The sequence below is a fragment of the Procambarus clarkii genome, chromosome 91, assembly GCF_040958095.1.
Source record: "Procambarus clarkii isolate CNS0578487 chromosome 91, FALCON_Pclarkii_2.0, whole genome shotgun sequence".
NCBI classification, from domain to species: domain Eukaryota; kingdom Metazoa; phylum Arthropoda; class Malacostraca; order Decapoda; family Cambaridae; genus Procambarus; species Procambarus clarkii.
Window position 1 is genome coordinate 13,184,119 of NC_091240.1, and position 16,601 is coordinate 13,200,719.

Below are 16,601 nucleotides of genomic sequence, written 5' to 3' on the forward strand. Positions count from 1 at the left end.
CGCGTCTTCTAGCTGTGCAAGCTCCCCATGCCGGGGACTTCCTGTTGGCAGTCCCTAATTCCGCCTTGGGGACCCGCCTGGACCATCGGACCCTAAGTATTGGTGTTGCTCTGCGCCTTGCCGCCCCTATCTCCACCGAGCACCGGTGTATTTGCGGCCATGCACGGGCAGACCAATACGGCAGCCATGGTCTCATCTGTCGTAAGACACAGGGAAAGATTGCCAGACATGAAGCAGTCAATGACATCATCAAGAGAAGTTTGGCTTCAGCTGGGTGCCCAGCACAAAGGGAACCTCAGTTGTGCAGGCCTGACAACAGCCAAAAACGCCCAGATGGAGTCACCCTGCAGCCGTGGAGAGAAGGTAAACAGGTCGTGTGGGACTACACGTGTGCATCCACATTGGCTGATACCTATCTACCTTACAGCGCAGCTGAGGGAGGCGGGGCGGCCACCTTCAGGGAGACCCAGAAAACTAACAAGTACAGGGACCTAGAACGTTGTTACAGGTTCGTGCCAATAGGCTCTGAGACTCTGGGCGCCTGGGGTAAATGTGCACTTAAGTTCCTGAAGGAGCTGGGCGAGGAACTCATTGGGAAGACTAGAGACCCAAGAGCGGCCAGTTTTATGTTCCAGCGCCTCAGTGTCGCTGTTCAGAGGGGAAATGCGTGTTGTATCTTGGGTACGCACCCGACCCCCGAGGAACTGGACGAGGTCTTCGAACACTGATTGGTATATTGTTACATTGTTATATAAGTGTGTGTTTTCTGTAAACTGTAACATTGCAATAAAATCAAAAAAAAAAAAAAAAAAAAATAATAGGGGTGGTAGGAGAGGAAAAGATTAAAGTATTCAGTGAGAATCCACAAGGTCTTCTCTGAACACTATTTATTTTCTTCTTCGAGGATGTGGGTCCCTTTAATTAAACCAGTGGTGGTACCCATATATATATATATATATATATATATATGTCGTACCTAGTAGCCAGAACTCACTTCTCAGCCTACTATGCAAGGCCCGATTTGCCTAATAAGCGAAGTTTTTATGAATTAATTGTTTTTCGACTACCTAACCTACCTAACCTAACCTAACCTAACTTTTTCGGCTACATAACCCAACCTAACCTGTAGAGATAGGTTAGGTTAGGTTAGGTAGGGTTGGTTAGGTTCGGTCATATATCTACGTTAATTTTAACTCCAATGAAAAAAAATTGACCTCATATATAATGAAATGGGTAGCTTTATGATTCCATAAGAAAAAATTTAGAGAAAATATATTAATTGAGGAAAACTTGGCTTATTAGGCAAATTGGGCCATGCATAGTAGGCTGAGAAGTGAGTTCTGGCTACTAGGTACGACATATATATATATATATATATATATATATATATATATATATATATATATATATATATATATATATATATATATATATATATATATATATATATATATATATATATATATATATATATATATATATATATATATATATATATATATATATATATATATATATATATATATATATATATATATATATATATATATATATATATATATATATATATATATATATATATATATATATATATATATATATATATATATATATATATATATATATATATATATATATATATATATATATATATATATATATATATATATATATATATATATATATATATATATATATATATATATATATATATATATATATATATATATATATATATATATATATATATATATATATATATATATATATATATATATTTATATATATATATATATATATATATATATATATATATATATATATATATATATATATATATATATATATATATATATATATATATATATATATATATATATATATATATATATATATATATACATATATATATATATATATATATATATATATATATATATATATATATATATATATATATATATATATATATATATATATATATATATATATATATATATATAAAATGTCGTACCTAGTAACCAGAACAAACTGAACCTCGTGACCGTCAAGGATGCTTACCCTTTACCTCGTATAGATGATATCCTTGACGCCGTAGGTAATGCTACTTATCTTTCCCAGATTGACTTGTTAAAGGGCTACTATCAGATTAGTCTGACAGAGCAAGCTAAGGAAATATCTGCCTTCACCACTCCTTTTGGCCTGTACAGATATGAACGCCTTCCTTTTGGACTGTATAATGCCCCGGCCACCTTCCAGCGAGCTGTCAACTGTGTCATCCATGGCCTAGATCACACCTACGCCTACTTGGATGACATTGTTGTGGCAACTGACACCTGGAACGAACATCTGCTCCAGCTGCAACGATTGTTCTCCAAGCTCGTGACAGCTGGCCTTCCCACGCCTACTTGGATGACATTGTTGTGGCAACTGACACCTGGAACGAACATCTGCTCCAGCTGCAACGATTGTTCTCCAAGCTCGTGACAGCTGGCCTTCCCATCAACTTGGGCAAGTCCACCTTTGCTAAAGGTAAAGTGCATTATCGTGGTCATGTAATAGTAAGTGGCAGCCTAGCTCCTTTAACCATTCATACTCAAGCCATTCAGCATTACCCACAACCTACAACCAGGAAGCAGCTCCTGCACTTCCTTGGCCTTGCATCTTACTATCGTAGGTTTGTAAAAAATTTCAGTACGGTAGCGACACCACTGATTAATCTGACCAGCCCCAAGCAATGGTATCATTGGACCACTCAACAGACCGTTGCCTTTGAATAACTAAAGTCTCTGCTATGTTCTAATCCCATTCTCGCCTCTCCAGATATTACGAAGCCCTTCATCATCAATGTTGACGCAAGTGGCACCGGCATCGGGGGCGTCCTGATGCAACAACGTGACGAAGAGGTTCTTCCTGTCAGCTACTACAGCTACAAGTTGAAGCCTCATCAGAAGAACTATAGCACCATAGAAAAGGAACTCCTCTCTATCGTCCTGAACCTTCAACATTTCGAACCTTACCTACAAGGTAATAGGTCCATTACCATCTATTCGGACCACAATCCCCTACGATTTCTGCAACAAGCCCAATTCAACAATCAACATCTATGCTGGGCTCTGTACCTGCAGAACTTTAACCTGGAGATATTCTTCATTAAGGGCTCGGATAACATCATAGCCGATGCCCTCTCCAGAGTCTACGAGGTAGAGGCAGCTACTCCTACCACTCTACCGTCTACGAGGTAGAGGCAGCTACTCCTACCACTCTACCGTCTAATGAAGTAACTTAACCCGTAAGAGCAGCCTTCGGGGAAGAGCTGTGACAGTAATCTCTTTCAAGAGAGATTTAGCCTGCTCCTTCCTACATCGTGTTACTTCTTTACGTCTGCAACATCAAGATACCACATTCAAGAATATTATAGAAGTGGAATAACAGACATCTCTACAGGGAGTACACTACCCTACTCCTCACCCCCCCTCCCTCACTGTCGGCGCACCACCTCACCGATCACCAAGCGACCACTTCAAACCAACGCTCTCCCTATTGGTGAATCAGCGACTTCACGCGACTCCAGCGCCATCTGCATCATCTCTATATAGTCTCGCACGAGCAGTTGGCCTCAGAATATTCTCGTGCTCTAGAGCTGACGCTTCTATCTAAGAAGAGTTATTGTAGAGTATTGTAATCATTATTTTATTTTATATTGTGTTTTGTCTTTGTGTATATTTTTGATCTGCACTGTACATAGCCAAGGGATTATCTTTATTTTGTTTCTATTTGTTTAAAGTAAATTAAAGTTCATTATTTATAAGATTTGTTTTGCGTGTTTTTCCCTCTCACTTTACCACAGGAAGACAACCGCCAAGCAGTCAACATTTTTTTTTTCTTTTTTTTTTTTTCTAATGTGATTGGCATTTCCACCAGCCAGAGAGAAGACTGCCTTAACACCTACATTTCTCGTCACAATATATATATATTATAGAATTAGAAGTGCACTCCCGGTTGCTCAAAATTTTACTATTTAAAAAAAAATGAAATACACTACACAAAATGTACATAATTACAAATAACAATGAACTTACAGCTACATTAGACTGGTTTAAGGTTGCACCTTCCAAAGTTATTTTCTCAGCTGAAGCATGAAGAAGACATTCTGGCCACTTCTCTCGTAGGTACATCACACTGACGCTCATAATGTGCACTCCAAAGAACTGAAAGATAAAATATGCTCTAGTAAACTTTTTTAGAGACACTGTGCAAAGCATTATATATATACAGTACCTGAATTCCTGAGCAATTCAGCAGGAATACACGATCCTGCTTTTACTGAATGTTCAAATCAGTGGGATGCTCTTGCACCCCCAGCATCCATCACAGAAGCTACAAAAAAACTTAAAACAGTCCAGCTGGGACCACCCACTAGTAGAAAAAATAGCTGGTGCCATGCTCAGAGCCGCAACATCAGACAAGGAGAAAGCCCGCCTCAGAGCAGTGCCTGCCCCCCATGCAGGAGTCTTCCTCCTGGCAGTACCCATGTCGGCAATGGGCACGCGTCTAGATTCAGAATCCCTTCGTGTAGCAGTGGCCCTCCGCCTTGGTGCCCCAATTCACACTGAATACAAGTGTATTTGCAACAGGGTGGAAGCAGACCAATATGGACTGCATGGGTTGCATTGTGGAAGCACAAAGGGCTGGCATGCGAAACACAACGAGGTCAACGACATTATCAAGAGGAGCTTCGTCTCACCTCAGTGCCTAGCGGAGAGAGAACCTCATATCCTAGGGGTCCAAAACCCGGATTTCCCCGCACTTCACCCTGATGGCATCACCATATACTCCTGTAAGGGGGGCAGACACTTGGTGTGGGACTACACTTGTGTATCCACCCTGGCTGACACCTATGTACACCTCGGAGCTGATCAAGCAGGTGGGGCGGCCAACCACAGGGAAATAGCAAAATCAGCCAAATACAAGCGATTGGAAGGTCAATACACCTTTGTTCCCATAGCGTCTGAGACGCACGGCCCCTGGGGCAAGAGTGCCTTGGGATTTCTCAAGGAATTGGGCTCCAAGCTCATTGACGTCACCAGAGACCCAAGAGCTGCCAGTTTTTTGTTTCAGCGCCTCAGTGTGGCAATCCAGAGGGGAAACGCCTGCTGCATCCTCGGTTCCTGTCCTGAAGCGGAGGAGCTTCAAGATATCCATAATCTTTAAGATTTCTTTGTATCAACCAATGTATATCTTGTAACCTTTAAACATAAAATAAAGCAAAAAAAAAAAAAATCAAAGGAATGGGGCTTACCTTACCTTGAGGTTACCTTGAGGTGCTTCCGGGGCTTAGCGTCCCCAGGGAAAACCACCAGAAGAAGGAAGAGTACTCAGTACACAGGGGGCAAGAACCAAAGGCAGACCCCCACCAGGTATACAAACAAAAACAGTAAAAGAAAACCCCACTAGAGGACTTCGTACCTAGGCGGATCTGAGCCGGCCACTATGATTGGTGAAAACAAGCTGCGCAGTACCCTGAGCCCCTACCAGTGCAAACTGCCCCCTACCCTTAGGCAAACAAGGGAGACAGAACCCTCTATCACACAAAGGGCGGCCAAAAACCAAACAGTAAATGGCCTAGCAGAAGCAGGACCCAAGGAACTTGTGGAAGGTAACCCCAAGCCCCAAGGGCAGTACTTACAGGGCACCTAGGAAAGGGAACCCTAGGCGCATGCAGCCCGAGTACTGGAGACTCACTCCCGGCTCACGCACCACCTAGAAGACAAGACACCACCCTCTAGGTACAGTGCTGAAACAACCTCTGGAGCCGGAGCACACAACCAGTGCCTTTAGCATCAGCCGAAGAACTGATGGGTGGATAGCCGGCGTGAGAGGTCTGGGGCTCCCCCTTCCCTCCACCCGGGGAGGGGGGAGCTGCGCAGACAGCGGCGTGGTGATGTGTGACGTCATACTAGTTTGCTTGTTTTCTGTTGGGGAGTTCTATCCACTAGTTTGGCTTTTGGTAGCAATTTTCACCAGAATACTGGTTTGTTTTGGAATGCTTACCTTTCTGGATGCTTGACCCAGTCGATGGCAGACATAGAATGCTTCCAACCACACAGGGGTCTCTACAGGCATTGCTCTCCTTGCCTCTCTGAGGAGGCCAGGTTCTGGCCGTGGTCCCCGGTAGGCCCAAAGAACTCCATACACATGACTGATGCCAAAGTCTGACATTAGCATATCAGCCTGGTAAAGCTCCGGGGAGCCGACGGGGCTTCTCCCAGAAAACAAGAGGTTTTCACTACCTCTTTTCAAGAGGTACACACTACCAAGTATAACTAATGATAAGGTGCTGTAATTACAGAATATGTGACTTATGTGAATAATTCTTGCTAATTTAGCAATCCATTCAAAAATATCTGAATTTACCTGTGCAAGAGTCACAACAGATGGTGAAATTCTAAGTTTAATAACGTGTGGCTCCACTGGTGTAGATGAGTTGTCTGCTCCTGCTGCAGAATATGCGGACTCCATACTTGTATTATTTACAGTTTCTGTTCGAGTCCCTCTTCTCCGTTTATCACATACCTTAAGGATAATGAACAAAATATATATTTGTAGGCATAACTAGCATTACTGCATAACACAAAAAGAATTTAAAGTTTGAAATACATTATAAATATGTACATACTGTATACCTAGAATATACAAATAGAAGATAATAAAATTATCAATTAATTGACTGTTATATAAATTCCTTGTGTCCCCACCTTGACTATTGTAGTCATGAATGGACACCACAGGTCTTAGGACAATTGATTAGTGAAAAATTTATATGCAATGATGAAAATTAAGGATTGAATACAATGAAACTTATTTTTCTGGTGTGTCCTCAGCAGCTTCTCAGTTCTGGTGCTTACTTGCTGGTATCACTTAGCCTAAGGATTGCAGAAGACTCCAAGGCCCACCAAGAGCCAGAATCAAAGTGATTCTGGTTCCCACTCTACAAAGTGAGGGGGAACCTAAGGGTTGGAGTTATAGCCAAAAATGAGGAAATGACCCAGAAAGGTTAGGCAAAACAAAAACTGTTAAAGCAAAGAAAAGAATAATATTGAAAACTAATCAGTTGTTATCAACATACCTCAACCATATGTGTTGGGGCACATATTGTTGGTGCCCCTTAAGCCAACATACCTCACTATGACCTGACCAGACTCAACTACACCATCCTCACCATTTACCTGATAGCAGACCTGAATGCAAAACACCCCACTTTCAACCACAACACCCAAGACCAACACGGGCTGCAGTTTCACCAGCTATGCATCCAAAAACGAATAACATTTCTAGGGCCTGACTTCCACACATCCTATGTGAACAATGGCTTTGGCCAGCCTGACCTCATACTCTCAAACAGACCTGGCACTCGCCTATAACACCACATCACTCCCGCTCCTTCATAGGTTTGGATTGCGTACCTGTCATACTCCACATCTCAAAAAACCAGTGTTGAATGTAATGAAATGCCATTTTCTGGAGCTATTGGACTGTTATTAGCTATATTAGTCTGGGGCTTTGGTCATATGGAGTACTTATGCCTATCGGGAACCACAAGCCAGAACCTGGTTCCCTCAGAGAGGCAAAGGAAGCAATGGCCTATGAAAACTTCACTCTGAGAGTATATTCATGTCTACCACTGACTGGGGTTAGGCACTCAAAGGTAGGCACCCCAAAACATACCCCAACTGGTAGAAAATTGCAACTCAAGAATGAGTAGAGTTCAAGAAAAACAGGTGTTACGGACCCGAGCCCAGCGTCCGAACACGGAGCTGTGACGACCACGCCATCTGTGGGTCAGCTCCCGAAACCCCCTCCAAATGGACAGCGCCATCTAGTGAGGACAGGATATACCTGCCACAGGGGCTGGTTTCCCGTCCTGATCAGCTCATAACACAGCCGCTGCTGACCTCTGGTGAGGTGACGCTTAGACAGCAACGCCATCTATGGAGTGGATAGGTGGGCGTTTGTGTCTAAGCCTGTAAGTGAGGTGTCCCAGAGTGTAACTAGTATTGATGACGTGTCTGATTACAGAGTCGACCTGGGACTGCTGTAATGGAAGTTGGATCAGTCTACCCAAGGCAGCTGTAGTACCTCCACCTGTTTGCTGCAGAAGCTGTGAGTCACCCCCCCGGATGAACACTGTTGTGTTAGCCTGCCTGTGACGTGGCAGTTGAGGAATTGTCGTACCCGGGGCTGACTGGTGGAGAAGACTAGCCACTGGGGTGTTGTGGTGAGGAGAGTGATCTGTGTAATCACACAAGGCTCCTGCCTAGGGCTCGCAACCCTAGTATCGGTCGTGGAGTGGCCTACGCAGCGTAGCTGATTGGAACCTGCCAGCTACAGGCTGGATTTGTGGTTGAAGGCCTCCACGACGGTGCACCCAGTGGGACTGTGATTTGGCTGGCCTGTGGCCGGGGTAGACTCGCAGAGGGAATTAAAGGATTCATCGTAAGGCCAGAAGAGAACCAGGACCACTCGTCTTGAGCACCGTGAACGTCCAGAGTCTTCAGAGGAAGACAAGTGATTGTACACACGTGTAGTCATAGTAACCGCGTGTGACGGTTTATATATTTATTTATTGGTGGCGGTGAATATATATTTAATTTTGAGCAGTTTTATCCCTTCCCTTTAATTTACTTGTGTTACGGAACACACCTCTTGAAAGCCACTACTAGCTTGGGGCCGGATACCCAAACTCTACTAACATCAGAGAAAGAACCCAGTTGCGGCCCAAGAGGGCCGTAACAACAGGGTAACAAGCAAATCATCATCCTCTGCCTTCCTCCAGAAGGGGAAAGGAAGGGACATGCCCCTGATGTGAACCACAGAGAGCTTAACCTTGAGAACTCGGTAGAAGAGCCACTCGAAGTGACCAGCCCCAAAGAACGAAGGACCGAAGAGACCCCCACGGTTCAGGCAATGAACCACGGGGACACAGTCCAAATGGAGCCGGATCATAAGAGCCTCGAACAAGCCAAATCCGCAGCAGCAAAAGCCACACCGCCACAAACTTCCGCACCATGCTGTGAGCTCAACGGAGCCCACCGCCCCTAGACGGCATGGTGAGCACTGGGCACCAAGCCCCAGTCGAGAACACGCCGAGGCATCCGTGAACACATCGAGCGAGGGTTCACTTCATGGAAGGCGCCAAGGCACCAAACCCTGAAAAACCAGAAAAGGAAGCTGGCGACTCGTCAACCATTACAATGCTCCCAGTAGATGAATCCAACGATCACGAGACCGGCAGATAGAAAGGCCCCAAAGGAACCAGAACAGATGCCGAAGCCAAACCTGTCCCAGCGGGTAAACCAGCATGGCAAATTTTAAATTCCAACACAGATGTTCAAGCGACCAACGAGTGACCCGGGACCCCCTCAAAAACTACCGAAGGCAGGACTGCAGCCGGAGCAATGCCCCAGGAGAAAGAGACATGCACGCTGTCCTGAGAATCCCAGACCAGGCCCAGGCAAGTTCGAACCTGGGACGGAACAAAATGGGACTTCCGTTAGTGCACCAGGAACCTGAACTCTGCGAGCTGGGAAAGAACCAAACCCATGGCGAGCAGACAGGTGAACTGGCTGGGAGCCCATACTAACTAGTCATCGAGGTAGGCTAAATACCTGAACACCTAGCTGACACAGACGGGGCCACCACGACCCAGGTAAGACTTGTTTTTAACCCTTAACCCCATATCATGTATTATATGCACATGTCTTTTTAGGGAATTTTATTCCGATCAATGTACAACCAAAAATAACTGTGTGCAACAAGTATAAACGTGACAAACATAACAACAGTAAAAACATTTCATGTGTGTTTGACGCTCACTGATATGTTCCAGCGTTGTTTTATATTTGGCGCTATTCTATCTTACGATTTGTTGATCTTTTTTACCTACGGGCTCATAGAACATTCTATTGCGAACACATTGGCACAAAAATGAATGACGTACATAGAATAATAATGTCAGGAGAGTGAAATAAGTATAAACTTTCAAAGCGCCGTATCGCACATGTGTCGTCGCGTCACCGATACTGGGTAACAGTTCCGCCACTTCCTACACTCTTGCGGGTGGACTGCGACCATTATTCTACGTTTATATTCATATCACCGTGTTGGGAATTTCATTGCGAGTCCATTGATACCAAAATTAACGCTGCAGGACAAGTGTGGAGGTGATAACAATTCCAAGAGTAAAAACATTTTGTTGCTGTTGGGCGCTCACGGCGAGTCATCTTCGTAGTTATTTATTTGGTGCTGGTATCCCTATACCTTTCGTGATCTTTTTTACTGATGTTCTTCTAGAGAATTTTATTGCGAACACGTTGGTACCAAAATGAAATATGTAGCTCGAGAACTAAGGTCAGGAGAGTAAAAAGAGCATACACATTTTTGTTTTGACGCTTAAGCGACAAAAACGCCGCGCGCACATACCGCTTTTTTTTTTAACCTTAGCCGGGCGCGCGAAAGTGTTAATTTCCTTTTGTATCTTGTCTCTAATGCTCACATATATATATATATATCCCCGCACAATTATTTTTTAATATTTTCTGGAAAGAATTTGATAATTTGGGCAGATATAGTTCAAGAGTCTTATAAACCCAATATCTTATACCACAGAGAAAGGTTGTAAGTCAAAAATCATTTCTCCAATCAATATATTTATAAGTTTTCTGTGCTCTGTGGGCCATTTATATCCCAAATTATACATTTATCAATGGCATCTTCGTAAAATGAAACTTCAGAGTATAATAGTTCAGGCATAGAGCATTGTAGTTCAGGCCAGCCAAGTGGCTATTTGTCCATGATCATTGGATATGTGGTGTTTTCTGCATTTATTTACATTCTTTACCATTTGGTTAATGGCTGCCATTCGGGAATCAAAGCTTCTGGTAGTCCTTCTGACGGTGGCTTCTCATTCCCTGTTGGTTGTCTAACTGCACTCGTGCACTCTTAGATGTTTGGTACACGTGTTGTTCTTAGCCCCAGACATTCTACTCTTGCTAGCCTCCCCCCACCCTCATCTTACCACAGGTCAGCCCAGTTTGCCTTTACTGTTTTTGGAAAAGTTGCCCTTCTCTAGTGCCCTATTGAGGCACTGTTATATGTAAACTCTAGGAGTACCCGAAAAGTAATAGGAATTGAACATTAAATTTAATGAAGTATTCTTTCTTGGTGGATTCACAGTAGTGCTCCATCCCTGGCCTGGTCCCTTCTTTCCTGTGGGATTACAGGGCATTGCACAGATGGCTCCAGAATGAGGGGACAGGCTGGTTGAGACCTTAGGAAACCTGGACTGCCATCTGGTGGCAGTCAGGCACACAAGGCAGTCCTGCAGCACAATGTTTATCTTTTGTTTACCTCAGGATGCCTAATTTCCATCAAGCTGTTGCTTGTTTTGTTGCACCTATGCTTTCAGGTAAGTTTCTCTGCTTTTGTGGTTGATCTCTTTCCTTCTGCTCCAGTCATTATTAAGTGAGCTAGATTCTGGTATTGGATCCCAGTAGGCAATGCATAGGACTCAAAAGGCCTAGTGAGGTAGGCTACAAGAATGTATACCTATGAGGGGCAAGGTATACATTCTTGTATACATTCATATACTCAAGGTAAGTATATCCCACTGGTTATCTAAACACACCAACAATATATACACAATTTTTTCTTACCTCCTTTTCAATCCGAACATCGTGTACTTTAATGGCAAAAATTTTTCTTTCTTCTTGATTAAAAAGGCTGCTAGTGGCACCAACCCTGTCAACTTTCTGAAATTTATAATCATATACAGTACATGTTTTACACTAATATACTTTTCATGAGATAAATATTTCATATAAAAGTGTCAACTAATGCATTTTTAAGCTTGAAGTACAGCAACAAACAAAATATTTCATTTCTTTTAGAGTCAAAATTTGCAAGATAACACTATAACCATGTGTATTAAAATGATGTTTGTTAAATGAATGATACAGTATTCAATAAAATATGTATGGTATATGGAATTTACAGAGGCTCAGAAATACTGTACTGCATAGTACAGTATATATATTATTAGCCATACATTAAAATCGTACTCTTAGTAACTTACAATACTAAGACCAGACTTCTTGATGAGGACATCTTCAAAACTAAGTCGAAGTAGAGATATCCTTCCAATCTTGATTTCAGTTTGGTACTTGGCTACAATAAACCAGGAAAGAAGTCTTGGGAAGCCCCTAAAGAAAACAAAAGTAAAGAAATAAGTTAGGGTAAAGTCACCAGTCCATGAACACTTAAGAAAGTACTAATAACCGACATTCTCAGTAGACAATGTACCCTCAAAAATCGGTATCTTATTTCAAACTTTGAATGAAATCTAGGTCGGAAAAAAAATTGTCCTCTTATTTATCTCAAAATTTATGGTTGTTTTAAAGCAAATTACAAACATTTCTACAAATAACAAACACACAAGGAGCTACAGGGAGCTAACCAGAATAGGGGGGTCTCATTGTGCAAAATAATGCAATGCAAAATTGTGTAAACATTGTTTTGTGCGAGATGGTAAAATAATAGCTAGGAAGACTGACACTAGAAAAACTTATGTCATAACCACTGAGGCACACCTCACTTCTTTCCTGGATGACTGTGGGATAACAGCTGAGTAACCAGAACATAAATTGTAATCTCATATACTACTTAAGTGTACTTAAGCTCTGCCTTTCCTTTCCAAAGTTAATTTTTTTTAAATTTGTCATCTTTGTTGTCGACATTTCTTGTTTTTACTCTAATTATTTGTTCTTAATTAACCCTCTTGTCACTAAACCTAGGGCTCTTTATTACCCTGTTATATTTAAAGTAACTTGGAATTTGTTTCTTAGTAATCATTTATTGGAATTAATTAATAGTATAATTGTTTATGTAAGCATCTACCTCAGTATCATAGTAAAATCTTACACATAAATATAATCTCACACTGTTTATTTTTACACTTAGATTTATATTAGAGTATATTTCTAGATTTACTTAGATTTATATGTCATTTTTTGGAATTTTCTATCTGAGCTCACTTTGTTTTCTTAGGTTCATACTAATTATAGGATTTTAATTATCCATTATTAAGCTAATTATCTTTAAGATCATTTTACTTTATAATTATTATTTTTCTTATTATTTTTTATTTACATTTATATTGTCAGTCTTTACTGATTTTTTGTTTTTTCTTTTATCTAACTTCTGTGTCCTTCCTGGCTATCTATTGGATCTTTATTTTACTTCTAATTTGTTATTATTTTGTGTGTATTTGCTTCTATTCTTGTGTTTTACTATAATTACTTTGTTTTTACAGCAGATTTAGTATTTAACTGTGTGATTCCTCTGCATCTCCATGCACACTGATATTGATCCTGATCTAAATCTTCTATCTCATATCTACACCAACCAGCACATTGATCATCATTATTGCAAGTATTTCACAGCATACCAGGCAAAAAACAAACTCCAAAATAGCACCTGCTTATCAGTTTACAACCAATATGTTAGATCACTTGGTAAACATTTTGACGATATAAATGCATTACTCACAGCACTAGGTACTAACTTATCATTCATTATTTTAACAGAAACTTGGCTAAGTAAAGACAATATCCCAACTCTACTACTTAGCTGGTTATAAAGCCATTCACAACTGTAGGCCTAATAAAAAAGGTGGCGGCACAGCTACATATTACCGAGATACATTTATCTGCAACAGTGTTATTAGTGACAGAGATGACTACTATGAATATACTTTTGCTCAGTTTACAATTAAATCCCTTAAATCCTCCTTGACTATTGGAGCCATCTATTAGATTTCCCAATACTACTAACATAGCTTCATTCTCAGATAACCTAAGGAATCTTATTATAAACAACAATCTCAACAAAAACTACATCATTCTGGGAGGAGACTTCAATACTGACCTGGGTCAACAAAATTGCTCTGAAGTTGACTATTTCCTTAACAGCATGAACTCCTGTATGCTAATCCCCACAATCACCAAACCTACCAGAGTCACTCAAACATCAGCCACTATCTTGGATCACTTATGGACTAACATAACAGCTCCCCTTGTATCTGGCATAATCTGCGACAGAACAACTGACCACTACCTTACCTTTCTCATAGTGAACATGGACATAACACCACCAGAAAGCAGGAAACTTACATTCAGGTTACACAGTGAATCAGCTTTAGGCAATCTTACAAATGCACTTCACAATATTAACTGGGATTCTGAATTCAATAATACTCAGCATCTAAATTAATTAGCTAACCTCTTCCTCTGCAAAACTCTAAGCCTCTACAACCTTCATTGTCCCCTCCTTACCAAGCAAGTAACTGACAAAAGATAAAACAATCCATGGCTCACAAGTGGCATTTTCAAATCAATCAACAAGAAACATGAATATGAAAAGAAACTTAGGATTGGCCTAGTTACAAGGAAGTAGTTAAAAGGTACTCATCAATGCTTACCAGTATCATAAGAAAGGCAAAACTTTCATATTATGTGAATAGATTCAGTGAAGCAAAAGGCAACATAAAAAGCACATGGAAAACCATCTCTAGTATCCTAGGAACTAAACAACACTTACATAACCAAATAAAACTCTAAGGATGGGTATACACCGTCAACTGATTTAGAAATGGCAAATGAATTTAATAGCTTCTTTTCATCGGTTGGTGATAATCTTGCCAGAAAAATCCCACAGACTCAGACACATATCAACATATCTCTCAGGCAACTATCCAAACTCTCTTCTCCTTTCACCAGTTAGCCTGGCAGATGTTGTGTCCATCATACACTCACTAAAAACCAAGCCAGGGAACACCACTGAAATTCCGTCCATTGTATACAAGAGTGCCTCCCATGCCCTTGCGCCACCCATAGCTCTACTGTTCAACAAATCCATAGAGTGTCATATCTTCCCTGATATCCTTAAAAAAGCAATTGTAACGCCAGTCCATAAAGGAGGCAATCTGGCGGACAAACAATTATAGACCAATATCAAACCTACCCATTCTATCAAAAATATTTGAAAAAATTATTTACAAACAGCTCTACCTCGTAAAATTCGACATACTCAGCCCCTGCCAGTTTGGCTTCCGGCCAAAAGAGCACCAACGATGCAATCATTAGTCTCCTTGACGTAATCTACTCAGCCCTTGACAAATATGAGTTTCCGATTGGACTCTTTATTGACCTAAGAAAAGCCTTTGATACTGTTAATCACAACTACCTCTTACTTAAACTCCAGCATTATGGAATCCGAGGCCTTGCCTTGGACTATATCCGATCCTATCTTAGTGACAGACACCAATGTGTAGCCATCAATGATACAACCTCTTCCACTCTACCAATACCTGCTTGATACCGGCTTGATGGGGTTCTGGGAGTTCTTCTACTCCCCAAACCCGGCCCGAGGCCAGGCTCGACTTGTGAGAGTAACTGTTGGAGTACCACAGGGCAGCATCTTGGGACCTCTTCTATTTCTTATATATATCAATGATCTGCCTAATGTCTCTAATATTACGGGACATATTAAACCTATATTGTTTGCTGATGATACTACCCTCATCTATTCAGACTAAAATCCACATACACTAAATAATGTTGTGAATAACGAATTAAAAAAAGTCCACTTATGGATGTCGACTAATAAACTATCACTAAACATAGAAAAGACCTACTACATCTTATTTGGAAGCAAATCATCAAATGCAATTCAGCTACAGATAGACAACATTAACATCAGTAATAAAAATGTCAAGTTTCTTGGCCTATTCCTAGACAAGACTCAACTTCAGCACCCAACTTCAGCGTCGATTAGGTTAGGTTAGGTCAGCCTAACCTAACATATCATATTTATTCATTACTAACGTATTGCCAGGAAGCTTTGTGAAGCTTGTGTAGCTTGTGGTAATTAGACGGACCCCTGTCTTTGATATATATAGTGTCCCTCGGGTAAATTCAGGTAAATACATAGTGTGTGTATAATTATATGTGTATATCTGTACATGTATATACCTCTAACATATCAGTACAGAAGTGACAAGTTCAGTATGGGGGATGCACATTAAACTATTCACCGCTGGCGTCAATAATCACCACACTAATACTAATTATTTACATTACCTGGTGATGACGTAGTAGAGGGCCACTATTGTCAGGAACACTGTTTGTAAGGAATACATTTGTCCTGAAAGAAGTGTAGAGTGTAAGAGTCATGAGAGGTGGGCCGCCGCTCCGCCCGCCTGCGGTCAGGTGTGACACACAGCTGTCTCCCCCTCCCCTTCCTCCCAAGGGGAAAACAACACACCACTTGGTACACTCCTCACATCGTACACATGTATTTGTACCAATCATCCCCCCCTCAACCCACAACCACACAACATTAGTACGTTTCATATATATAAATTTTATATATATATATATATATTGTGACGATAATCTCTTTCAAGAGAGATTGAGCCTGCTCTTCCCTACATAATTACGTCAAAATACAAGATACGTTCACCAAGTATCGCCAAACGTTTTGCC

At 41.0% G+C, this 16,601-nt stretch overlaps 1 protein-coding gene across 1 annotated transcript in view; it reads right to left on the minus strand.

The window, feature by feature from the left end:
* Positions 1-16,359, minus strand: part of hob (bridge-like lipid transfer protein family member hobbit) — a 118,498-nt gene extending 102,139 nt beyond the window's left edge. The window contains exons 1-5 of the mRNA XM_045768139.2: positions 16,197-16,359; positions 12,134-12,260; positions 11,715-11,810; positions 6,418-6,576; positions 4,083-4,211 (exon numbers count right to left, since the gene is read on the minus strand). Coding sequence (XP_045624095.1) covers positions 4,083-4,211; positions 6,418-6,576; positions 11,715-11,810; positions 12,134-12,260; positions 16,197-16,255 — 570 coding nt within the window. The 5' untranslated portion in view covers positions 16,256-16,359. The remainder of the gene's footprint in view (positions 1-4,082; positions 4,212-6,417; positions 6,577-11,714; positions 11,811-12,133; positions 12,261-16,196) is intronic.
* Positions 16,360-16,601: the final 242 nt, after the last annotated feature.